General features: G+C 42.9%; 1 protein-coding gene across 1 annotated transcript in view; it reads right to left on the reverse strand.

The window, feature by feature from the left end:
* Window positions 1–2,014: 2,014 nt before the first annotated feature.
* Window positions 2,015–27,472, reverse strand: part of LOC149454592 (cornifelin homolog B-like) — a 42,175-nt gene continuing 16,717 nt past the window's right edge. Inside the window, exons 2-4 of the mRNA XM_089687376.1 lie at window positions 20,568–20,685; window positions 12,068–12,204; window positions 2,015–6,169 (exon numbers count right to left, since the gene is read on the reverse strand). Of these exons, the coding sequence (XP_089543502.1) occupies window positions 6,080–6,169; window positions 12,068–12,204; window positions 20,568–20,685 (345 nt within the window). The 3' untranslated portion in view covers window positions 2,015–6,079. The remainder of the gene's footprint in view (window positions 6,170–12,067; window positions 12,205–20,567; window positions 20,686–27,472) is intronic.

A 27,472-nucleotide genomic window follows, 5' to 3' on the forward strand; every position in this document is an offset into this window, starting at 1 on the left:
GATGTTAACCCCTTCCTGCCCAGTGCCATTAGTACAGTGTCAGTGCTTTTTATTAGCACTGATCACTGTATTGGTGTCACTGGGGATGTCAGCAGCAGTTAGTCAGTTCCCTACAGTGTCAGAATACTTGCAGGTCCCGCTGTAAGTTGCTGATTGCTGCCATTACTAGTATTAGCATTTTTTTTTTTTTTAAATTCCAGTATCTATACCACCATTTGTAGATGCTATAACTTTCACGTAAACCAATTCATTTAGACGTATTGGGATTTTTTTTTTCGGCAAAGACATGTAACAGAATATATTTTGGCCTAAATTTGATTTGTAAACATTTTTTACTGGATGTTTTATAGCCAAGAGTCAAAAATATTGTTTTTTTTTTCCCCCTCCTAGATTGTAAGCTCTAACGAGCCGGGCCCTCTGTTTCCTCTTGTACCAAATTGTATTGTAACTGTAATGTCTACCTTCATTTTGTAAAGCGCTGAGCAAACTGTGGGCATTATATAAATCCTGTATAATATTGCGTGACGCGAACATCATTTACATATTATACAGGATTTATATAGCGCCAACAGTTTGCGCAGCGCTTTACAATATAAGGGAGACAGTACAATTACAATACATTTCAGTACAGAAGGAATAGGAGGGCCCGGCTTGTGGAGCTTACAATCTAAAAGGAAGGGGGAGGTGATACAAAAGGTGATAACTGCGGGGGGTGATCTGGCAGAGGTGATTCAAATACGCAACCTACGCATGCGTTCACCTGTGCACAGGGCTGGTTGTGCTTTACAATTTTTTATTTATTGATTCTTTCATTGTTTTTTTTTTTTTATATTTTACTTTACACCTTAGTGTAAGCAGCTTGCACTGGGGGCACTCGGTAAGGGGGAGGGGCTGCAAGTGCCAGCAGCGGGACCCAGGAAGAGGAGGATTGGGTGCTGCTCTGTGCAAAACCGTTACACAGAGCAGGTAAAGTATAACATGTTTGTTATTTTACCCCTGGTTCACATATCTGCGTTCCTGCGGGCTGCGGTTTGCACGGGCATGAGAGCCCATTCATTTGAATGGACTCCCGTGCCCCGGGACACGCAGGGAAGCACTTCTAAAAATGCAGCCCTCATGGGAACCTTGATTCCCAGCACGGTTGCGATTTCCAGTGCGGGCTGCGTGCCGTTAGAATTAACGCAGGTCCATATTTTTCTGTGTGGGTTGTGCAGCTGCACGGATTTTTGTGCAGATCCCCAGCGGCACCACCCGCACATATGTGAACCTAGCCATAAAGAGAAAAAAAACCCCAAACTTTTATGCCGGCAGTACATGCCTCGAAATGCAACCAATTTTTTTTTTTTTTTTGGCCGAAAATCGGACCCAAGAATAATTGACTGATTTTCGCTCTGTTAGTGGGTCAAGGGCACTGGCCAATTTTCGTGGTTCCTCCCCTTTTTGGGGATCAGGCATGTTGGAAAATTTGTGAAAAACTGATTTTTGACTCAATGATGGTACAATCGTTTCTCCGAAAAGAATATGCGCATGAGCAGTGACCTGGAAGGAACAGAAGTTTTGCCTGTTATAGGGTGAACTTTATGACTTGGTTAGCCGATTTTCAAAATCGTTGATGGCACCATTGGATTACCGAGCAACGGCGTTTTTCAGATGAAAAATTGTTCAAAATTGGACCCATATATGGCCTGCATTAGAACCACCAAGTTTAATTGATATAAAGGTGTTCCCTTAAAGGGTGTTGGCTCAGATAACTATTGAAAAACATTTTCCTAGATATTCTATAATGGACAGGAACACTTCTTACAACCAAACTGGCTGTATCTTGCCATAATATTATGACATTGCATTATTATATTTTGTATATAAATTGTGCTTACAAAATCATATCGATGTACGTTGCTTACAGGCCAACTGACAAAGTTCAGAAATAATTGATTTAAATGTAAGCTTCTATGCTAAACCAGAAAAAAAAACAAAATATATAGCCGCAAATAAATCAACACAACAGACAACACTGCGTACAAATGTTTATTCTTGTGCTTTATCATAAAATATAAAATTCAAAAACATGCAATTTTCAGAGAATACAAAAAGAGCTGCTTTAAAAAGTGAAATATATAAAAGAGGTAGGGAGATTCAGTACATTACAATCAAATTCCTCTGTTTTTTACTCTCTGGTCTGAGCATTGTAGGTGATCTAAAGTCCTACTTCTGTCAGTCCACCACCATCCAGCTCAATGTCTAAGAAGGCTTTCATTAAAAAAAAAAAAAAAAAAAGAACGGTGCTAAGTCCTAGTACAATTTTTTTTACAAAGGGCATTTCCACATTAAACTACCAAAATAGGCTTGACTACATGGAAGGAGAGTGCATGGTACAAATGATACATCTGTATGCCCCAGACCACCAGTCTACTTGATGTGAGAAACATATGGAATTTCCTCGTGAATCTTTCCTTCGAGGGTATTGACCTAAAGATTTTTGTAACAGAACCTAGAGGAGAAAAGGATTAGGATGAAAGTCACAGGTCAACAACTTGTGCAGAATGGGACTTTGAACCTTTGATCTGAGACTTGAAAGACTCAAGGGGTGTCACTCCATTCCTTTCCCCTGTCCACTGGTCCCATTTCTTTATTGTAAATGAAGAACTTAAGAACTTTAGTTTTCTTTGAAATACAATGTTGTGATATTGTCCAATGTGTTTCCAACTTAATAAAGAAATCCAGGTATGAATATTTTACATAGTTACATTGGATCAGCTTGGACATAGTTACATTGGCCCACTGGATATGGGTGCCATTCGGAGAAGACTTTGCATTTTCTCAGTGGATGCAAAGCATTCTCTGATTAGAGGAGGTGGAAAGTGTGAGGTCATCACCCTGCCTCTTCACCTTCTCCATTCAGAAAATTGGTTTGCATCCATTGAGAAAATGTAAAATGATCTCTGCGTGGGTAACCTCCTGTGTTCACAATGCAACAAGGAAGTGGCTTGACAAGAGACCCAGCAACAAGAGATTACTGTAGTAGCCGTGTCTACTTTGTATGAGACCCAGCAACAAGAGGAGATCACTGTAGTAGCCGTGTCTACTTGGCACGAGACCCAGCGACAAGAGGAGATCACTGTAGTAGCCGTGTCTACTTGGCACGAGACCCAGCGACAAGAGGAGAGCACTGTAGTAGCCGTGTCTACTTGGCACGAGACCCAGCGACAAGAGGAGAGCACTGTAGTAGCCGTGTCTACCTGGCACGAGACCCAGCGACAAGAGGAGATCACTGTAGTAGCCGTGTCTACCTGGCACGAGACCCAGCGACAAGAGGAGATCACTGTAGTAGCCGTGTCTACCTGGCACGAGACCCAGCGACAAGAGGAGAGCACTGTAGTAGCCGTGTCTACCTGGCACGAGACCCAGCGACAAGAGGAGAGCACTGTAGTAGCCGTGTCTACTTGGCACGAGACCCAGCAACAAGAGGAGATCACTGTAGTAGCCGTGTCTACTTGGCACGAGACCCAGCAACAAGTGGAAATCACTGTAGTAGCCGTGTCTACTTGGCACGAGACCCAGCAACAAGAGGAGAGCACCGTAGTAGCCGTGTCTACTTGGCACGAGACCCAGCAACAAGAGAAGATCACCATAGTAGCCGTGTCTACTACAGTGATTTCCAGCTACTAGATCAGCCTTTCTCAACCTTCTTAACATGGAAGAACCCTTGAAATTACTTTCTGGCCTCAGGAAACCCATGCTGATAATTACTACACCTACAGCTCACTGCACCTTTGTGTTTGTGGTCACTGGGAAAAATGATTCTTACATTGGTGGTCATTGCAAAGAGTTCACCCTTACAGATAGGGAACTTGGATTATGAAATGCAGAAATTGGTCAAGAAACCCCTAGCAATCTCTGGAGTTACCCTAGGGTTCCACAGAATCCTGGTTTAGAAAAGCTGTTCTAGAGGGAAGACACGGGTATGGTATGTGCACATTTACATTGGTGCAAGTGGGAACTATGTAGAAATATCCATAGCTAGATTTCTTCTTTAAAGGAAAAGTGGACTTTTGTCAGGAACTCCCTAAATGCCCTTGCCTCAGTGTCAGGATTCAGGAATAATAACCCATATAACATCGCATATCCTCTACCCATGTGTGGTGTGGCCTGTTCATAGCTGCTCCAGCATGCTCTCTATTTGGTTCAAGCATTAGGCTCACAGCTTGGCTCCTGCACCATGGTGGTGAGGATGGCCTGTCATAGAGAATATTGCCAGACTGTGTCTTACCATGATGTATCCATCACCAGACTGAAATCATTCTCTATGATAAAAGCATACCCAAATTCACAACACTGTTCCAAAGCTGTACCTCTAATGTTCACAGACCATCGGGGTGCCAGCTCCTCTGCTCCAATATTAAAATATGAGAAGATGAGAATGACATTCCGTAATTAGCTTGTTCTTGATATTTTATTCTTTTAGCAATAAAAATGGCAGTGTACATACAGTCTCCACCTAAGACACCACACTCCCTCAACTTATTTCACCCCAAAGGGCGTGTACCTACTTTATCCTTGTGAGAAAGCCCTTTGGGGTGAAGCCTTTGAGGTGTCTTGGGTGGAGGCTATACAGCTACTAAAAAATTAAGAATGAGCTAAGCTTGGAATGAGACTCATCTTCTTACATTCTCTTTGGTAGTTCGTTGCCATCATCTAGCAAAATGGAGCAGCCACAGAGATGGCCGATAGCAGACAGCCCAGCATAAAGAAGCCCTGTCCTTTCTTGGTTTTGCACATAATCCGGCAGATTGGAAATTGCTAGAACTTCAACGTACAGAATCAAAATAGTGGGTTGCATACATTTGTACATTGACAGCTTACTCCAAAACCCAAGGGTTGGCATTCATTCTAGTTTTTTTCCTATCTTTAAAGGCTGGATGTGACAACATACATTTGGTATAGTTCAGCAATGAGAACCCTACTGAGCCATGTGGCCTTTCTTCTTTTCTTCCTCTGGTCCCTCAATGAGCAGAACATATATAACTTTTACCTTTTTGCCAAAAAAGTAGTAGATGCTGGAAACAGTATTCCAGCAGAGGTAGTGAGTTGGTCAACAGTAAGTGAATTTAAAGTGGTTGTAAACTCCAGACATGAAAAATGAGCAAAGCACATCCCTCTATAGTGTGTACTTGTCTCAATCCAGACCACTAAGTGTCATTTCTGTCTGCTGCTTCATTCCTCTGCTATCAGCATGAATCACGTCTGACAAGTTTTCCTGACACCAAGAGAAAAAGGACAAAGTCTGTGATTGACAACCTCAGCTCTGTGTGCTGTGTGGAGGGGGGGGGGGGGTGTATCCCTTCACTCCAATCAGCTCTCAGAACTCTCCTCACTGATTTAACTTCAGCTCTCCACCCCCTGCTTTTCAGAGATAAGTGATCCTGTGTAAATTCTGCACTTTGATGGGATGTAGGGGAAAGATGGCTGTAGGCAGGGGCGGACTGACCATTTGCAAACTCTGGCACTGCCCGTGGCCCCGGGGTCAGTAGGGGGCCTCATGAGATGCCCCTGGTACCTTTTTCATAGGTTTTTTTGAGTTTGGACAAGGACACAGGGGCCCCATGATCCTCTATTGCCCGGGGGCCCCGTGAGTTGTCAGTCAGCCCCTGGCTGTAGGTAAACAGGTACAACTTATATGGGAGGGTTTGTTTCATCTCTGTATCACCTGAGGCCATCACTTCACTGGGTATATGTAAAGGTTTACAATCACTTTAACCATGCTTGGAACAAACCTAGATCTATACTCCGATATAAAAGTTAAAAAAAGGCAGACTTGATGGCCAATTTGGTCTATTTCAGTTCTATGTAAAATTGGAATCAAAAGTTTGCTAAAAAGGGATGCAGACGTTGATGCAGCCAAAAAAAACACCAGGAGCCAAACAGTTAAAATGGGGGGGCTGCCGAGAGGAAACCTAATCTGTGGTTATGGGGACGGAGCACTAATTCACTTCATAACCTCATGCACTACATCACATAAAAAAAGCAAAGAGCTCTGTTTATACATTCATCCCGTCTCCAGCTTGTCTTGGAGGGCCTCTCATTTCCTGGCCTTCAGCTCACGCGCCATCTGACACAGTGCGCAAGGTCCGCAGAAGGTGAGGCACACACAGTCATTACAGATCGTGCCCTGTAATACAAAGAGAAATATCAAAAAGAGTGTCCAAATCAGTGATGGTCAATTTATTAGATATGGGGGGGGGGTTAAACTAAAACTTAAACAAAACTAAAAATGTGTTTCATAGTTACATAGTTAGTCTGGCTGACAAAAATCCATCCAGTTCAACCATTAAAAAAAAAAAAAAAATTTATAATCCTACACCCACAGTTGATCCAGAGGAAGGCAAAAAACCCAGCAAAGCATGATCCAATTTGCTCCTGCAGGGGAAACAATTCCTTCCTGATCCCCCGAGAGGCAATTGGATATTCCCTGGATCAACTTTACCTATAAATGTTAGTATCCAGTTATATTCTGTGTATCCAAGAAACAATCCAGGACTTTTTTGATTCGAAATCTAACAAATTTCGTGTAGTTGGATTTGGTAAATTCATTCAGTTAGTTTTTGGGATTCGTATTCAAATTCTTTTTGTTTGCAAATGATTTTTATTAACCGCTCACCTACAGGGCACTTATACCCCCTTCCTGCCCAGGCCAATTTCCAGCTTTCAGCACTGTCAAACGTTGACTGACAATTGCGCGGTCATGCAACACTGTACCCATATGAAATGTTTATCTTTTTTTGTGACAGAGCTTTCTTTTGGTGGTATTTAATCACCTCTGGGTTTTTTTATTCTTTCTTAAACAAATCAAAAACCACTGAAAATTAAAAAAAAAAAAAAAGTTTTAGTTTGTTATAAAATTTTGTAAATAAGTGATTTTTCTCCTTCACTGGTGTGCGCTAATGAGGCAGCAGTGATGGGCACTGATATGCTGCACTGATGGATACTGATAGGTGGCACTGAAAGGCACGCACTGATATGGCACTGATATTCGGCACTGATAAGCGGCACTGACTGGCACTGATGGGTGACACTGAAGGGCAGCTCAGATGGGCACTGATAAGTGGCACTGATGGGCACTGGCACGTGGCACTGTTCAGCACTGACAGCTGGCACTGATGGACACTGACAGGTGGCACTTCTGGGGCCACACTGATCATCAGGGCACACTGATCATCAGTGCCCTGATGATCAGTGTACATGTCCCCTCTGCGGAATGCTGATTACCGGCTCTCCTCTCCTCTGTCAGCGTGACAGCTCGAGAGGAGAGAAATGCCGATAACTGGCATTTCCCTGTTTACATGTGATCAGCTGTGATTGGACACAGCTGATCACATGACCGAGCCGACATCTTCGGCTCTTTCCGTGGATCGGTGATCCGCTGTGTCCAAGGGACACAGAGCACCGCCGATCGCCGCGCTGTGCGCTCCCTGAGCCGCGCATGCGCCGTGAGAATGGAAGGACATCAAAAGACGGCCTATCAGAATGAGAGAACCACCTTGCGCCCGTCATTGGACTATATGGCGGGCGGGAGGTGGTTAGAGGATAGACAACAGTAACAGTATAACTACTTGAGGATCAAAACCGCTCAAGAAAAAGGTACATAGGTGAGAAACAGGAGTATATGATGGGCAGCACAGTGGCTAAATGGTTAGCACTTCCGCCTGGCAGTACTAGGGTCGTTGGATCGAATCCCAACCACGGAACCACCTGCCTGGAGTTTGCATGTTCTCTTTGTGCCTGTGTGGATTTCCTCCGGCTACTCCAGTTTCCATCCACATTCCAAAGATATGCTGGTAGGTTAATTAGCTCCTGTCTAAATTGGCCCTAGTATGTTACATAGTCTGGCTGAAAAAAGAAAAAAGTCCATCCAGTTCAACCATAGCAAAAAAAAAAAAAAGTTATAATCCTATACCCACAGTTGATCCAGAGGAAGGCAAAATACACGTGTATGTATGAATGTGAGTTAGGGACCTTAGATTTTACACTCCTTGAGGGTTAGGGACTGATGTGAAAGTACAATGTATGTAAAGCACTGTGTTAATTGATGGCGCTATATAAGTACCTGTAACAATATAAGATACAAGCATAAAAAAAGAACTTCACATACATGAATGAGGCAGTCAGTAAAAAATAAAAAACAACCAAGCTGTTAAATATTCGAAGCATATCGAACCATGATAGACCATCAGTCAGACAATAAATGCCAATGTGTGTTCCAACCATCCCATTTTCTGTTGAACAAGTGCATCCCATCTAGCAGTGTATAGTGGATACGTTCCATGAGCATAATCATGTCGACTCTCCGCAACACACAGGCCAAAAGGAACAGTCGGTGAATTCCAGTGAAGGAAGTGGCGTCCGTAGGCGGGTGCGCACCGCATGACACCTATTGCACGTGGTGACACCGGAGCCACTCCACAAAAAGGTAAGTTTTGAAGTTCTAGTCTGGAGGTGGGCATATACAGGACTGCTATTAGAAACCACAGTGCTCCGTACAGCCAACCTGACAGTGCCCCCTTAAAAAAAACAAAACAAACAACTCAGTTTACTATGCTTCGGTTGTGAATGAACACAGTGAGTGATCAGTAATGATCATTCATTGTGTTCATTAATGAGAGGAAGGGGCTGGTTAATGTGACATATTTATTGGACCGTTCCCCCACTCTCCATCCTGAAGGAACCTATTGTTAGCGTGCAGCTGGAAGGAGAGAAGGGAAGCCGGCACTGTGGGGGCCCAGGCAGCTGGGTGAATCAAATGTGCACAAGGAGGGTGATCGGCGTGGTGGGTGGGGGGCAATTACTGGAACTGATCCCCTGTATGGCTCTCTCTGCAGCAGCTGAAAACCAGAAGGAGGGAGAGGAGAAGAATCCAGCTTTCAGATGCTGCAGAAAGCCATACAGAGTATCAATTTCAATAATTGGCCCCCTTACTGTGCTAATCACCCTCCCTGCCCACATCCGATTCACCCAGCTGCCTGGACCCCCTGCTGGCTTGGGCCCCGTACAGAAGGACTGGTGGTACCCCCTTATCCACAGCCCTGGGCATATATTGTTCAAGGGAGGTGTATGCATGAGTAGCATTGGTGATCATCTCTAGAAGATATCGATGTATGTGGATAATTTGGAGACAGATACTACTTTGGACTTTATTATTCTTCTATAGTGAAAGTTTGTGGGTTGCGCGGCATCTTTGGTTGAATTGTTTCCATGCCGATAGTATTCCGACTAGCATTCAAACTAGGAACCCCAGTGCTGCAAGCGGTTTGCCTGGAGCTCAGTTTTGAACCCATGAGACTGTAAATCTGAAGTATCAAGTGTCCTCCACGGGTCGAAGGAGCATAGCTTTGGAAAGGTTCCATATGTGTTTTATCATTCATTAACAGACGTAACCTCCGGTTTCTACAGATTACATCAGAAAGAGGAACACCATCACACCAAATAGGATATGAACAGCAAAGTAAAATCCAGCTGCTCATAACCTGGTTGACACTTAATCCTACTTCTCTATGAAGGGAAGTAAAGTGAGAGTGCTCTGGAATTCATATTGAGGAAATCAAGAATTTGAGGCCCTAGGGCAACGTTTCCCAAGTCCCTCTGCAGACAGCTTCAAAGAGAAAATGCAATAACAAGAAAGAAAACAAGGCTCAGAGGACAGAGAACTAATTAAAAACAGGACTGGCGAGAGCACAGGGTCAACTTCTCACATGCTACACACTGGCTATAAAGGCAAATGGCTCCTGTCTGCCCAATAATCCCTTTGTCTTGTCTTTGCAACCAGATATTGGGTTGTTTAGGGCAACACAATGGATTATTGGTCAGCACTTAGGCCTTGCAGCGTGGGCATCCTTGGTTTGAATCTTGACCAGGTGACTATCTGCATGTGTTTGTATGTTCCCGGGTCTTCGTGTGGGTTTCCTCCCAGGTACTCCAGTTTCTTCTTGCACACGACATGCTGCTAGGTAAATTGGCCCTAGTATGGGAGTACAAATTGCCTCTGTATACCAGCCACAAGCCTGAACAATTGAGGAGGGTTGAGGAACGTGACCTACCTATGGAAAAGGCTTTTAACCTAATCAGCCATGGTGCCCAGAGAGCTGGCCTACAGAATTGCCCAGAGCAGGATACAATTGAACAAGTACATACATACATTGGGTTGAAGGGCGCTTTTCAGAGGGCATTTGACAATCAGTTAAGAGGCGTATAATACCGGGTCACTGCCTGATTTAACCCTGCAATCAACCAACAGGCTAATAAGAAAAAAAAAATGAATTGCCAATGGCCAGCTTAACTGATCAATGGGGGGCTAGGGTGGAGGAAGAGGGTTGGACCAAACACAACATTTAAAGGGAACGTCAGCAGCTGCAATGAACTTTAGCTGCTGATTTTTATTTTTTTCTGTGTGTACAGTATGTATTTCACATGGGTGCTATGGTGTCGCTGGGGGTAATAAAAACTGGTCCTTGCTACAGGAAGATAAAAGGAAAGTTAGGCAGGCCATAGACGGGCCGTTTATCGGCTGAATTTTCGGCCCATAAACAAAAAATCAGTCGGCCCTGTTGCCGATGCTGCCACCCATGTCCACAAAAACGGACGTTTTTTTGCAGATTTTCCAGCATGACCGATAAAACTAAACGAGAAGATCTGCGAAAAACGGCCAATGGACTGGCCCCACTAACGGCGTGAATATCGGGCGATTTTCCGTGCGGACAAAAATTTGGCCGATAAACAACCCATCTATGGCCTGCATTAGAGATGGGGCATGTTTAAGCGGCGGTTTATTTACATTTTGGGTAATGCCATATATTTTAAAAATATCTGTTGTCTTTACAAATGTTTATAGGATATGAACTATTCAGCAACTATTCATCAGTGTATAATAGAGATGTGCATGATGTAAAATTTTGTTTCATTTGTTTTTGGATTCGCACGTTACGTTAATAATTTCATTTCATCATATTCGTTGTGTTAAAATGATTTGTTGTTGGAATTCATTTAGTATATTTGGGTTCGTTTTATATATTTGTTATTTTCAAATCAATTAAAAATTTAAATTTCAGAACACAGCTATATTCATTCTTTTCTAATTTTGAATTCGTGACGTTTGATCGGCTTCTGGTTAAAGGTTTGGAAATAAGTTTTCTACAGTAGAGAGTATTTGAGGTGATAATGCTGCTAATGTTTTTTTATAAATGTATGTTTTAATGTAACTGTGAAGCACTTTCGGCAACAACATTGCAATTAAATGTGCTATATAAATAATTAAAAGTTGAAATGCATTTCTCACTCTATCAAGCTTGCCATGTGCACTTTTTAAATTTGATCAATCAATTGGTTAGTGTAATGTTTACTATCTTTACTCACTCCAAACACTCCACCCAGTTACTCCGCCCACTCCACCCAGTTACTCCGCCCACTCCAGTTGCAGAGTACTGGGGAGGCAAGAACACTTCACACAATTTCCCCAGAAATTGTAGCTTTTCTAGTTATAAAATATTATATAGTGCCACAACTAACATTGGTAACCTTGGAATATAAATACATCATCTTCAGAAGCTGGAAAACATTGCACAGTACTGAAAAGAATGAAGAGGACATGAATTACTGATACATAAGCCAGCCATAGATAGTTCAAATCTCAGCCACTTCAGCATCTATGGGCAGGCTGATTTTACCCAATTCGATTGTTATATGACTTGGGTACAACCAGCCAGTCTGATTTTGCATGTGATTATTCCCAGTGGCTATAGCCTCTAGCAATAATCACTGTGTTCTCCTAGCAGGGAAGGCTCCCCATGCCTCCCCCTTGCCAGGAGAACACTATAGCTCCACGGGAGGGATTCTGACCATGTTGATGGGGGAATGGAGTGATTTTCTTTCCTGCAACCATGGGAAAATCCAATTGTCTTTGGCTGGCTTTAGAGTAAAGGGCCCAGAAAGTGAACTTGTGTGGCTTCAGTAGCCGAAATCAAATACATGTTCCAGTTACAAAAATCAGCCAAAGGTTATGTAATAACAAAATTCTTACCGGGATACGATGCCGTTCCCTGAGACCTGTGCGCATGGCAAGCACGGCACCACCAATCACGGGCAAGCAGCAGCATTCGCCGTAATCTGAGGCCACTTTACAAGCTAAGCATAGGGGGAAGAATGCTCCACATAGACCTGAGAGGGATAAAAGAACACAATGGGGTTAAGGATAGCTAGAAAGCCACACCAAATGGAAAAAGTCTATCCTCAATGAATACATAGTTAGTCTGGCTGAAAAAAGACCACAGTCCATCCGGCTCAACCATAAAAAAAAAAAAAAGTTCTAATCCTATACCCACAGTTGATCCAGAGGAAGGCAAAAAAACCCAGCAAAGCATGATCCAATTTGCTCCTGCAGGGAAAAAAATCCTTCCTGATCCAACGAGAGGCAATCGGATATTTCCTGGATCAACTTTACTTATAAATGTTAGTATCCAGTTATATTCTGTGTATCCAAGAAATAATCCAGGACTTTTTTAAAGCAATCTACTGACCTGGCCAGACTCTTGAGGGAGTCTATTCCACATTTTCACAGCTCTTACTGTGAAGAAACCTTTCCTTGTTTGGAGATTAAATTTCATTTCCTCCAGACATAAAGAGCGCCCCCTTGTCCTCTGTGATGATCTCAGGGTGAATAACTCTACACCGAGTTCACTATATGAACCACTGATGTATTTATACATGGAGATCATATCCCCCCCCCTTATGTATTATACATGGAGATCATATCCCCCCTTATGTATTATACATGGAGATCATATCCCCCCTTATGTATTATACAAGGAGATCACATCCCCCTTATGTATTATACATGGAGATCATATCCCCTTATGTAATATACATGGAGATCATATCCCCCCTTATGTATTATACATGGTGATCATATCCCCCTTATGTAATATACATGGAGATCATATCCCCCCTTATGTATTATACATGGTGATCATATCCCCCTTATGTAATATACATGGAGATCATATCCCCCCTTATGTATTATACATGGAGATCATATCCCCCTTATGTATTATACATGGAGATCATATCCCCCTTATGTATTATACATGGAGATCATATCCCCCCTTATGTATTATACATGGTGATCATATCCCCCCTTATGTATTATACATGGAGATCATATCCCCCCTTATGTATTATACATGGTGATCATATCCCCCCCTTATGTATTATACATGGAGATCATATCCCCCCTTATGTATTATACATGGAGATCATATCCCCCTTATGTATTATACATGGAGATCACATCCCCCTTATGTATTATACATGGAGATCACATCCCCCCTTATGTATTATACATGGAGATCACATCCCCCCCCTTATGTATTATACATGGAGATCATATCCCCCTTATGTATTATACATGGAGATCATATCCCCCACTTATGTATTATACATGGAGATCATATCCCCCCCTTTATGTATTATACATGGAGATCATTTCCCCCCCCCCTTATGTATTATACATGGAGATCATATCCCCCCCCCTTATGTATTATACATGGAGATCACATCCCCCCTTATGTATTATACATGGAGATCATATCCCCCTTATGTATTATACATGGAGATCATATCCCCCCTTATGTATTATACACGGAGATCATATCCCCCCTTATGTATTATACATGGAGATCATATCCCCCTTATGTATTATACACGGAGATCATATCCCCCCTTATGTATTATACATGGAGATCATATCCCCCCTTATGTATTATACATGGAGATCATATCCCCCCTATGTATTATACACGGAGATCATATCCCCCCTTTTGTATTATACATGGAGATCATATCCCCCCTTATGTATTATACACGGAGATCATATCCCCCCTTATGTATTATACACGGAGATCATATCCCCCCTTATGTATTATACACGGAGATCATATCCCCCCTTATGTATTATACATGGTGATCATATCCCCCCTTATGTATTATACATGGTGATCATATCCCCCCTTATGTATTATACATGGAGATCATATCCCCCCTTATGTATTATACATGGAGATCATATCCCCCCTTATGTATTATACATTAAGATCATATCCCCCCTTAATCTCCTCTTCTCAAGAGAGAATACATTCAGTTCCTCTAATCTTTCCTCATAGCTGAGCTCCTTCATGCCTCTTATCAGTTTGGTTGCCCTTCTCTGTACTTTCTCCAGTTCCCCAATGTTCTTTTTGTGAATTGGTGCCCAAAACTGAACTGCATATTCCAGATGAGGTCTTACTAATGATTTGATACCTCTTGGAATATAGAGTTTAGCAGGCATCTATTCCGGTCTTTACATACTTTGCCTGAAGTAGGGATTGGAAGATACCTTGTACATGTTGATATATTTTGTTTTTGTTGAGGAAACCCTTCTGGTATCCAAACACCACCCCTGGCACTAAACCCCATTTTTTCCTTTGTAGCCAATGGGGAATCAGGATGGTGATACAGATCCTGCAGTCACTCAACAAACTTCAAAAAAGGTAAGAATCCTAAGGTTGCATTCACACTTGAACGTTTTGTAGCTTGAAGCTCCAGAAAAGCTCAAACACCTGATCGCGCGAACAGGCACCATAGAGAACAATTGTTTTTTTAAGTTTGAGCGTTTTTGAAGCTTCAAGCTACAAAACGTTCAAGTGTGAATACAGCCTCACTCATATCAACTTTATGCTGGCCATACATTACATTCTGAATGTTCCTACAGAAATTCTGAGATTTTAATCTCGTCACCTTCAACTAACTTCATTCAAAAACCCTTTTTTTCTTCAGACCTGCTTCTTGAGTGAATAGGTGTATTAAACATGTTTCTATTGTGTCCAGAACATGCAAATTACAATATGTACAGTTTGTCCCAAACAAAAACCAAGTTTCCAGAAGTTTTTTCATTGGGGAAAACATTCCACCCCCTTCCCTTCAAATTTTCTCATTACTACAGTACAGTCAAAAATTGATTTGAGTCCACTAAGCTATAGGAAATAAAAAAAAAATAAAAAAAATTCTGAAAATGAAAATTTCTGGAATAATTCCACTAGTGTATGGTCAGCATTAGGAGACAATGCTCTAGACCAGGGGTGTCAAACTGGCGGCCCTCCAGCTGTTGCGAAACTACAAGTCCCATCATGCCTCTGCCTTTGGGAGTCATGCTTGTAAGTTTCAGCCTTGCAATGCCTCATGGGACTTGTAGTTTGGCAACAGCTGGAGGACCGCCAGTTTGACACCCGCGCTCTAGACAATATCCTAACTGTGCCTGCTGGACGGACCAGTACTCATTGTTAGTACTGCATTATGGAAAAAATAACCACTCCATAAAAAGCCAACAACCACACCATCTCAGCACTAGCCATGCTTCTTATTGTTCCGGATTTCTACAGATTCCTCCATTTGTTTTTTAGAAGAATATTATCTCACAGTTTTATAGTATTGTGGTTATAACTTAGTTATATATAGATTATATTATAGTCATAGCAGGGGTGGACTGACAACTCATGGGGCCCCCGGGCAATAGGGGATCATGGGGCCCCTGTGTCCTTTCCCAAACTCAAAAAAAAAAAAAAGTACCAGGGGCATCTCATGGGGCCCCCTACTGACCTCAGGCCCTCGGGCAGTGCAGAGTTTCCAAATGGTCAGTCCGCCCCCGAGTTATAGTATTATAGCTTGTCATTTTGTATTGATGTGAACCTTGTACTTGGGGGGCCTTAAAACCTTTGAAAGCCTTCTGAGCATTTTTTGTTTCTGAAAATCTAAGACTCCATGTACACTGCAGCTGATAAACTGACGTTCAGGAGCTGTTCTGCGTTTTTTTTCAGCAGCCCCTGAACTCTCCCTAATGTTTTCCTATGTGTCCATGTACACATAGTCATTTACAGTCGTTTACAGGCAGTTGAGTTTACAGTCGTTTTTTTGAACGCACCAAACTTGTGTTCAGGAGTAGATTTTATCAGCGTTTCAAACGCCGAATGCTTGTAAACGCGGCTAACCACGCTTATAAGCGTTTGGAAAATTTATTTTAACTCTTTCATTTCCAGATGCTGTCCAGAGCCTTTTTTCATCATGAAAAATGCATGCAAAGCGTTTTCCCGGTACTCAAATGGACCCGGTACACCATACTTTGAGGTTTTGCATGAATGTTAGACACTGCTGCAATAATTTCTGCACAGAATTGAACTGGAACATATCCAAACACCACAAAAAAAAAAAAGACAGCTAATCTCAACACATACTGCTCCCTCTGCTTCTGCTCTCTCTATTCCTCTCAAATGTCTGAAATAGTTAACCTCTCCTGAGGTTCTTAAAAAAACGCTTCTAAACGCAAATGCTCATAAATGCGCATAAACTGGTATGCAAACGCAGCTAAACCGACATTTTTTAACCTATGTTTTCCAGCAGTCAGTTTCCATCATTCAGAAGTGTTTTCCAAACGTCCCGTGTACATGGAACCTAAATGTGATATTATGCATTTCATTTTTTTAGACAATAGGTGGCGCTCTAGGCTCTCACACGGTTTCTTAATTGCTTTGTTAAAATATTATGCAAGAGTTTGAAGTTAGATAAAATTTTTTATTGCTGTCGGTGTGTTTATTTGAGATATTTCCTTTCAAAACCCATCCTGATGACACCAAGACAAGAAATGAGAAGGGTGTGGGTGTCATTGAGAGCAATAAAACCCTGACAAATGTTCTAATGTCTCCATTAAAAAGTAAATAGATTTGTTTTTGCTGCTGCCTTTTTTATAATCAGAAAGATATCTCATTATTTTATATCCTTGTGTCACCAGGAAAGGAGGTAACTCCGATCCATTACACAGAGGCTAAATGGTTAGCACTTCCGCCTGGCTTTACTAGGATTGTCGGTTCAAATCCCAACCATGGCACTACCTGCCTGGAGTTTGCAAGTTCTCCCTGTGCCTGCGTGTGTTTCCTCCGGGTACTCCGGTTTCCTCCCACACTCCAAAGACATGCTGGTAGGTGAATTCGATCCTGTCTAAATTGTCCCTAGTATGTGTATGTATGAATGCGAGTTAGGGACCTTAGATTGTACGCCCCTTGAGGGTTAGGGACTGATGTGAATGTACAACATATATGTAAAGAACTGTGTAAATTGACAGCATTATACAAGTACCTGAAATAAATAAAATTACAACAGTGACTTCTCCCTTTCTTCTCCCTTCCTTTCTATTTTGTTTCAATCCAACAGAGACAGTCTGAAAGAAAACAGCTTTCTCTGTAGAAAACCAATATTTTTCTGTGACACTGGTGTCATGGGTATATCCTATATTAAAGTGGAAGTAAACAACTTTTTTCATATATTACCTACAGGTAAGCCATTAACCCCTCGCCCTCCAGAGGATTTACCCCCCTTCCTGACCAGGCCATTTTTTGCGTTACGGTGCTGCGTTATTTCAACTGACAATTGCCCGGTCATGCAATGCTGCACCCAAATGAAATTTACGTCCTTTTTTTTCCCCCCACGAATTGAGCTTTTTTTTTTTTTTTTTTTTGCGCTATAAACAAAGACCGACAATTATTAAAAAAAACCCCAATATTTTTGTCTATTAAACATGTCCAGTAAAAAAAATAAAAATTTCCTCATAAATTTAGACCAAAATGTATTCTGCTACATGTCTTTGCTAAAAAAAAAATGCCCAATATGTGTAAATTAATTGGTTTACGTGAAAGTTATAGCGTTTACAAAAGGTGGTATATACACTGGAATTTTTAATTTTTACTAGTAATGGCGGCGATCAGCGATTTATAGCGGGACTGCTGCGGGCATTCTGACACTAGAGGGAACTGACTTGGTGTCACTGGCATCCCAAGTGATACCAATACAGTGATCAAAAAACCCCCCCAAACACTGACACTGTACTTATGGCACTGGGCAGGAAGGGGTTAAGATTAGGGGCGATCAAAGGGTTAACTGTGTGCTCGGAGTGTTTTACTATGGGGCGCTGATGAGCTGACAGGGAGGAGAACTGTTTTGTTAACAAATGGTTCCAGAGATGCTGGGCAATCACCGGGCGCCGGCAAGTAATCAGTGGCCAGGACCCGGTGATTGATAGCCGCGGCCACAAATCGTGGTGCAGGTAGGAAGCATGCCCCCCCCCCCCCGAAACTGCAAAATCACGTGATTTTGTGCACCCGTGCAGCCCTGTAGCAGTGTTTCTGCTATAGGGCGGTCGGGAAGCAGTTAGTAAGGCTTACCTGTAGGTACTGTAAATAGCTTCTAAATGTGCACTGTTTAGGAGATATCTACTTTAGAAGCGCTGTCACCAGGGCATGCGCACTGTTGTGCTGTGGTCGAAACTCCCTTCACGCATGCACGGGAGTGACGACATCACAGCCCGGCCAATCAGATGGCCGCAACTAGTGAACCCAGAAGAAAGACCAGGTAAAGATACACACGAGCCACTTTATTAGGTACAACCCAGGGGTGGACTGACAACTCATAGGGCCCCAGGGCAATAGGGGATCATGGGGCCCCTGTGTCCTTGCCCAAACTCAAAAAAGCCTATGAAAAAAAAAAAAAAGGTACCAGGGGCATCTCATGGGGCCCCCTACTGACCCTGGGCAGTGCCAGAGTTTCCAAATGGTCAGTCCACCCCTGGTACAACCTTCTAGTGCCAAGAAAAAATCCCCCACACCATTACACCACCACCACCAGCCTGAACCGCTGATACAGGCAGGATGGAGCCATGCTTTCATGTTTGCGGCAAATTCTGACCCTACCATCTGAATGTCGCATCTGAAATCAAATGCCTGTTCTCCTCTGACCTCAACAAGGCATTTTCGTCCACACAACTGCCGCTCACTGGGCATTTTCTTTTTTTTCAGACCATTCTCTGTAAACCCTAGAGATAGTGTGGGATAATCCCAGTAGATCAGCAGTTTCTAAAATACTCAGACCAGCCCGTCTGACACCAACAACCATAACACGTTCAAAGTAATTTAAATCCCCTTTCTTCCCCATTCTGATGCTCAGTTTGAACTTCAAGTCATCTTCACCACATCTAGATGCCTAAATACATTGAGTTGCTGCCATGTGATTGGCTGATTAGCAATTTGTGTTACCAAGCAATTGAACAGGTGGACCTAATAAAGGGGCTGGTGAGTGTATGTATATACACTATAGTGCCAAAAGTATTGGGCCAGCCCTCCAAATTATTGGGTTCTAATGTTCCAACCACCTCCATGGACACAGGTGTATAAAATCAAGCTCCTAGGCATGCAGGCTGCTTCTACAAACATTGGTGAAAGAATGGGTCGCTCTCAGGAACTCAGTGACTCCAAGCGTGGTCCCGTGATAGGTTGTCACCTGTGCAATAAGTCCATCCGTGACATTTCCTGGCTACTAAATATTCCACACTCAACTGTTAGTGGGATTATAACAAAGTGGAAGCAATTGGGAACAGGAACTCAGCCACCAAGTGGTAGGCCACGTAAAATGACAGAGCGGGGTCAGCGCATTCTGAAGTGCACAGTGCGCAGAAGTCGCCAACTGTCTGTAGAGTCAATAGCTAAAGACCCTCAAACTTGGTGTGGCCTTCAGATTAGCACAACAAAAGTATGTAGAGAGCTTCATGGAATGGGTTTCCATGGCCGAGCAGCTGCATCCAAGCCTTACATCACCAAGTGCAATGCAAAGTATCAGATGCAGTGGTGTAAAGCATGCCGCCACTGGACTCTAGAGCAGTGGAGACGCTCTCTCTGGAATGATGAATCATGTTTCTCTGTCTGGCAATCTGATGGACATGTCTGGATTTGGAGGATGCCAGGAGAACGTTACTTGCCTGACTGCATTGTGCCAAGTGTAAAGTTTGGTGGAGGGGGATTATGGTGTGGGGTTGTTTTTTCAGGGGTTGGGCTTGGCCCCCTAGTTCCAGTGAAGGGAACTCTTAAGGCGTCAGCATACCAAGACATTTTGGACAATTTCACGTTCCCAACTTTGTGGGAACAGTTTGGGGATGGCTCCTTCCTGTTCCAACATGACTGCACACCAGTGCACAAAGCAAGGTCCATAAAGACATGGATGAGCGAGTTTGGGGTGGAGGAACTTGACTGGCCTGCACAGGGACCTGACCTCAACCCGATAGAACACCTTTGGGATGAATTAGAGCGGAGACTGCGAGCCAGGCCTCCTCCCCCGACATCAGTGCCTGACCTGACAAATGTACTTCTGGAAGAATGGTCAAACCTTCCCATAGACACCCTCCTAAACCTTGTGGACGGCCTTCCCAGAAGAGTTGAAGCTGTTATAGCTGTAAAGGGCGGGGCCAACTCAATATCGAACCCTACGGACTAAGACTGGGATCCCATTATAGTTCATGTGCGTGTAAAGGCCGGCGGAACAATACTTTTGGCAATATAGTGTATTTACTGTATATAAGTAGTAAAAAAACAGATTTAAAACATCAGTTTAAAAAAAAGTAAAAAAACAGTAAAATAACATTACCCAAATCTGTTTAACAATAAATTCATACTTACAGACTCCGCAGTCATCACAGCAATCAAAGACGTCAGAATTCCAGCTGCTGGTTGTCGATGATGTGCTGATTAGCTGCACCATCTGAGGCTGGGTGCTCACTGGGTAGGTCATTGTAACCTGCAAAAAAAAAGCACAAGGGAAGAAAATGTTCAAGCAGCAACTGAAACAATTCGATCAAATAAAGCTAATCAGTGAAAATCAAATGTTATCCACGAAATGCTGCAACTCAGTTAAATTCCATCAACTTTACCTTCTGTATTTTTTTTACTAAACCCAGGACCCTGCATTCACTATATCTGGTCTTCCCGGACCCTGCATTCACTATATCTGGTCTCCCCGGACCCTGCATTCACTATATCTGGTCTCCCCGGTCCCTGCATTCACTATATCCGGTCTCCCCGGACCCTGCATTCACTATATCCGGTCTCCCCGGACCCTGCATTCACTATATCTGGTCTCCCCGGACCCTGCATTCACTATATCTGGTCTCCCCGGACCCTGCATTCACTATATCTGGTCTCCCATTTCCCTGCATTCACTATATCTGGTCTCCCGGACCCTGCATTTACTATATCTGGTCTCCCTGGACCCTGCATTTACCATATCCGGTCTCCCCGGACCCTGCATTCACCATATCCGGTCTCCCCGGACCCTGCATTCACCATATCCGGTCTCCCCGGACCCTGCATTCACCATATTCGGTCTCCCCGGACCCTGCATTCACCATATCCGGTCTCTTTGGACCCTGCATTCACTATATCTGGTCTCCCCGGACCCTGCATTCACCATATCCAGTCTCCCACAGTACACACAACATAGAAGTGCAATTTTAGTAAATATAAACTGCTAAATACCTTTTCCCATCAGCAGTTAGAGCAGGCTTGTGACTTCTATCAGTGTCCAGCTGACCACTGGTTAAAGCTTGTACGAGGAGTTTTCATTCTCCCGATTGTCCTATGAGGCTGTATAACCCCTGACCCTCTGTCTGGAAAGCAATGATTGGCCCTGTGCTGATCACATGCACTCTCTCAAAGAAAAGAAAAACTCTAGCAATACAAACTTAAAGCATGTGCAGAGTTCCTCCTATTGCTCTGTACTATCAGCAGATGGATTGGGTACTGTGGAAGAAGGGAAGAAGGAAAGAGAGAGAAAGAGGGAAAGAGAGAGAAAGAGAGAAAGAGGGAAAGAGAGAGAAAGAGGGAAAGAGAGAGAAAGAAGGAAAGAGGGAAAGAGAGAGAAAGAAGGAAAGAGGGAAAGAGAAAGAAGGAAAAAGAAGGAAAGAGAGAGAGAAAGAAGGAAAGAGAGAAAAAGAAGGAAAGAGAGAGAGAGAAGGAAAGAGGGAAAGAGAAAGAGGGAAAGAAGGAAAGAGAGAAAGAAGGAAAGAGAGAGAAAGAAGGAAAGGGAGAGAGAGAAGGAAAGAGAGAGAAAGAAGGAAAGAGAGAGAAAGAATGAAAGAAGGAAAGAGAGAGAGAGAGAGAAAGAAGGAAAGAGAGAGAAAGAAGGAAAGAGAGAGAAAGAAGGAAAGAGAGAACGAGAAAAAGAAAGAAAGAAGACACAAGGCTGGAGGGGAGAGTGGGTGGGGCAGACACAGGAGGAGAGGGTGGGAGGAGGGGCAGAACCAGCTTTCTCTCTCCTCTTCCATCAGTGGTGGGGGGACTGTCAGCACTGGGGATAGAATATGCTGACAGATCCCCCTCAGCAGCTGCAGGGAGGGGGGAACCCAGCGGCAGCACTGCAGGAGATGAGGTGGTGCCGGGCCACAGGGGGAGCATACAGGAGCCCATGGCATGCAGGAGATGGATAGGAGGGGTGGCTGGGCAGCACATAGGGAGAACCGAGAAATGCATGGACCGGTTCATAAATGTGCCGCTCGGCTTCCCCTCCTATCCATGCGGCCCTGGCCCGCCGGGCAAATACCCAGTGTGCCCTATGGCCAGTCCGGGCCTGGCGCTATGCAAGTACCTGAAATAAATACAGTAAATAAAATATTAAACTCCCATCAGTCTGGACAGCAGATTTTACCGATCGTGTGAACCTTTATCCCCGAATACAGCAATATCATGTTTCCTTGGAAAACACTCCAATTATAGCAGATATCTGACCCCTACCAGGAAACTCAAAATTTCAGCATTTGCAGGGTGACCTTTCCCCTGATTGTAAAAAGCTGATTGAAGATATGTTGGAACAATGTAGAAATATTCTGCAATTCATATTGGCATTACCATAAAAATCAGCAGTAGTAAATCTAGAAGTTCAGTTTTTTACTTTACTAATAAAATTGTGCAAATCTGCTTCAAAGTCTTCATAGTTAAACAGAACGTATACTATCTTCACTGATTTTAGAAAGAAATGTAAAAGTTTCAGGCTGATGTAAATCCTAACTCCAAGGTCAGTGTTGGGCTTTAAGGACCTGATCACGTCTGAGCACTTTTGCTGTGCTGAGGGTTCATTCACATCAGATGCATTGGGGTACTTTTGTGATCACATTCCTAAAGCATGGCAACCAAAAAACAATGGTTCCCTATGAATGAAGTTCACACCAGTGTGTTGTGTTGCATTGCAATTGCTCAGCACTGAAAAAAAGTAGGAGCATGCTTTACCGCTTTTCAACACGACACGTTCAAATGCACATATACACGGAATGGAAATCAAAAGGTAAACAAGGCAAAAAAAAAAAAACCCCAACAAATGTAACACATGTAAAATGCATTAAGGCTCCATTCACACTTGTGCAACTACAAAATTGCGTGATTTTCATTGCGACTTTACAGTGCAACTTGATGTGACTTTGGATGAGTGCAACTTTGGCTTTAACTAAGGATGATTGTTTGAGCTCTACAAAGTTTCACACAAGTTGAACGTACAGGATTCAGGTGCAACTTTCATGTGACTTTGGAGGGTTTACATTGAAGTCTATGGCCCTCAAGTCGCAAAAAAGTCAGACCAAAGTAGTGCAGGAACAACAACTTGAAGTTGCAGATATGAATGGTACTCATTGGGAAACATGGGGTGCGACTTGTCATGAACCCCAGAGTGTAATGCCAAGTCGCACAAGTGTGAATGGGCTCTAAAACAACAAAAATGAAAAGCACGTGTGTTAATGCAATGTGTGAAAAAAACCCTTAGACCACATTCACACTTGTAAAAGTTGCATGAAAAGCCATGCCTCATGTTTTCCATTGATAACCATTCATATACAGTATGTGCAACAAAAGGGGAACTTCTACTTTAAGCCTTTGTCCCTCACTCCCCATTAACCACTTCCTGCCCAGGGCAATTTTCATCTTTCAGCACTATCACACTTTGAATGACAATTGCGCGGTCATGCAATACTGTACCCATATGAATTTTTTACCATTTTTTTGAGACAGATAAAGCTTTATTTTGGTGGTATTTATTCACCGCTGGGATTTTTATTTTTTTTTGCTATGTAAATGAAAGCGTGCACAAATTTTGAAAAAAAGTGTTTTTTTAAATAAAATTTTGCAAAGAAATAATATTTCATCATAAATCTTGGCCAAAATGTATTCCGTTATTTTTTTAGTAAAAAAAAAAAATCCAAATTAGTTTATAACCAAAAATTATAATTTTAAAACTTTTTTTTAATATTTTTTATTTACATACTGTCACCCTAGCAGTACAGTGTCACCATGGTGGCACTGTACTACTTGTGGGGGGTGATGAAGATTTTTTTTTTTTTTTACACTGATTGCTTTTACACCCATATAGGATGTAAAAGCAATCATTTCTCTTTCTCTCTGTCTGCATTCTTGCAGTCATTGAGAAGTACTGAGTGAGCTGTGATTGGTCACAGCTTGTCACATGGTACAAGGCTGTTGTGAATAGCCTTGTACCATGTGACCTCTGTGATCATTCACAGATTTCACACGTAGTAAGCAATGATGTCACAAGTGACATCTTGCTTACTACTTTGCATGTGATCACTGATTGGCCAATCAGTGATCACATGATCGGGACCTCGTACAGAGGTCTCGTCCGACGATCGGTGTTTCACTGTGTCCGGAGGACACAGCAGGCACCGGATTGCGGTTTTGCATGCTCCCAGGGAGCACGCACAGCTAGAAAAAGTGGGTGCCGTTTATGTACGGCAACCCGCCCCTGCACTGCCACCGCCCTGCCGTTTATAAACAGCAGGCGGACGGCAAGTGGTTAAGGATTGGCACCTTTGGGGAGTGGGGGGGGAGGGGTACCCAAATTTGACAGGTGCCCGCTCCCACTGCGATCGCCTAGGCGATTGGAAGTGGAAATTGTCCTCCCCGTAGTCTTCTGGGACACATGACAGGTCCCAGAAGACTATGGGGCCATTCTCAAAGTCCAATGCTTCTTACGCATGCGCAGTGGGCACCCGGCTGTGAAGCCACAAGCTGTCACAGCCGGGTGCCCACACTGAAGATGCCGGTGCCAGGGAGAGAAGATAGCCGGTGAAACTAGCAGTGGTGAGGACACCGCTGGACCGAGGGACAGGCAAGTTGCTGTATTTTAAGTCAGCAGCTACAGTTTTTGTAGCTGCTGACTTTGATATTTTTTTCTGCAGGTAGAACTCCACTTTAATTTTGCAGCGACTTCAAAATAGTTCATGCACTACTTGGGTACAGCTCTCATGCAACTTGAGGACCATAGACTTCAATGTTAACCCTCAAAAGTTGTGTGAAAGTCATACCTGAATGTTTTGCATGCAACAGTGGGTCCAACTTTGCAGAGGGACAAGTCACATCCAAGTCGAACCCATCCAAAGTTGCACCAAGATTGCCCTCTGAAATTGTGCAACTTTAGGGTCATACAAGTGTGAATGGAGCCTCAAACACACCCGCTCAGTGCATCAAAAGCATCGGGTCAGACTGACATTCGTTTTCAAAAATGCATAGGAGATTTTTTCTCGAATGAATGAAATTATAGCTGTGCATGTGGCTTTTGTTTGGGAAAATTATATATGATGTAATGAAACCTGTTTAGTACATCTAGGATTCCAGTCGAAGGGCAGGTCTGGAGGAAATTTTAAGGGCTTTCCAATGAAGTTAGTTGACTGAATGATTTGATTAACTAAAACTGGAGAGTGCAAAATCTGGTGCAGCTCTGCATAAAAACCAAGCAGCTTCCAGGATATATTGTTAAAGCTTAAGTGAACAAGCTGAAGCTAAAATCTGATTGGCTGCCATGCAGAGCTGCACCAGATTTTGAACTCTCCAGTTTAAGTAAATCAACCCCAATGATGGTAAGAAAGTGTTCACGGAAAACATGAACGGTCCATGTTAGAGTCAAACTTACGTTCGACTCGAACATGTAGACCATCACTACCTTAATAAGACTTACCTGTAGGTACTGTAAGTATCTCCTAAACGTGCACTGTTTAGAAGATATTTACCCTTCAGAGCTGTGTGCCGTGAAGTGACTCCCACGTCCATGCGCAGGTGTGACGTCATCACGGCTCGGCCATTCAAGCCACTAGGAGCCCACAAACCCAGAAGAAGGAGTGGGTGAAGATGGATGCCCTATCCGCAGTGACATCGTGCCACTGGAGGGCTTCCTTTTAAGGCAAGTTTCACATAGTGTGCTAGTATGCAATGCAATGCCTTTGTCATGCAGGTTTTTTTGCTTTTTTTTTTTTTATAGGTTGTGGTTTACTACCTCTTCAAGCTTTGATGATAAAACCTGAAAGCTGATTGGTTACTATGCAGAGCTGCACAAAATTCTGTGTGTTCTAGTTTTAGCAAATCTCCCCCATTGCATTCCAAGAATGGTGACTCTTCTGCCGTCAGAATACACGGATCAGTGACTGCCCATTGGTCCTTCAACAGAAGTCAGTTATTAGATGGACTTCTGTCAGGTGGGAGTAGTCAAACATAATTCAAAATTCAGCTGCTCCCTGCTGAACTTCAATCTATCTATGGCTAGATTAAGAATGTCCTGATGAGACTTTTCTTACAAAATTGTACTAGTGTATGACCAGCTTTAGACCTGAATGAAAAAAAAAAAAAAAAGAAAGAAAGGATTTCAACCCCGTGAAAGTTCAATACTATAATAAAAACCATCACTCATCAGTTATCTATGGATCTATGGTCTACCGATAGAGATGCACCTTCTACCCTACAGGGCCTGGACATGGAATGACGTGTTTACCAACAACTTTAGCTACAGGCACTTTTGGCGGACCCATACCAAGGAATGAAGGATAACAAGGATTAGGAGGCAGAAGACAGGATAACAAAGGACTCAGTGACTGATCCCCAGTGAAATATTAAATGGCACATTCCAAAGGGAAGGACACTGAGGGGGGTAATTATATTGGAGAGCAGGGCTGTTTAAATGGAGTCTTGTCTGTGCTTGTCACTTGATATCTAGGAATTAAGAGCCGCCAACTCTGTAGGATGTATGCACTTCAAAGGAGTTCATGTGGTCACTGAAGAACAGAAAAGGGAGTGTTCAATCAGATATCTTGTTATTGATAGGTTTACCAAATGCTGATTATTCAATGGTAGATTTTTATATGAACAAAAAAAAAACAAATCAGAACATTTGATAAAACCTACATAGGCTTGACGATGTCCTTCAAGCCACTTCCACAGTTTGCTTTTAACATTCAATTTTGGAACAAATGGAATTTTCCATAAAAAAACCATATTCACAGTTAGAAATTTGTTCGCAAAAAAATTTCCATCCTGCTCCCTTGAATTTCCACTGTGGTTGAAAAACCTTGTTTTGGCCCAGGAGGACCTTAATTATGGGGAATGATTGCAAACAAATGCATTCCTTTCTAGAGAAGAGGGACATAAGAGTGCCTATGATCCTGATATACAAATCTTTAAATGGAGATTGTATCATTGGGAGGAAGCTATTTACCCCGAGGTCTCTAAAGAAGACACATGGCCACACAATGAGTGGACAA

Source organism: Staurois parvus, unplaced genomic scaffold (assembly GCF_062004578.1).
Source record: "Staurois parvus isolate SC_StPar_1 unplaced genomic scaffold, SC_StPar_1.0 ptg000423l, whole genome shotgun sequence".
NCBI classification, from domain to species: Eukaryota; Metazoa; Chordata; class Amphibia; order Anura; family Ranidae; genus Staurois; species Staurois parvus.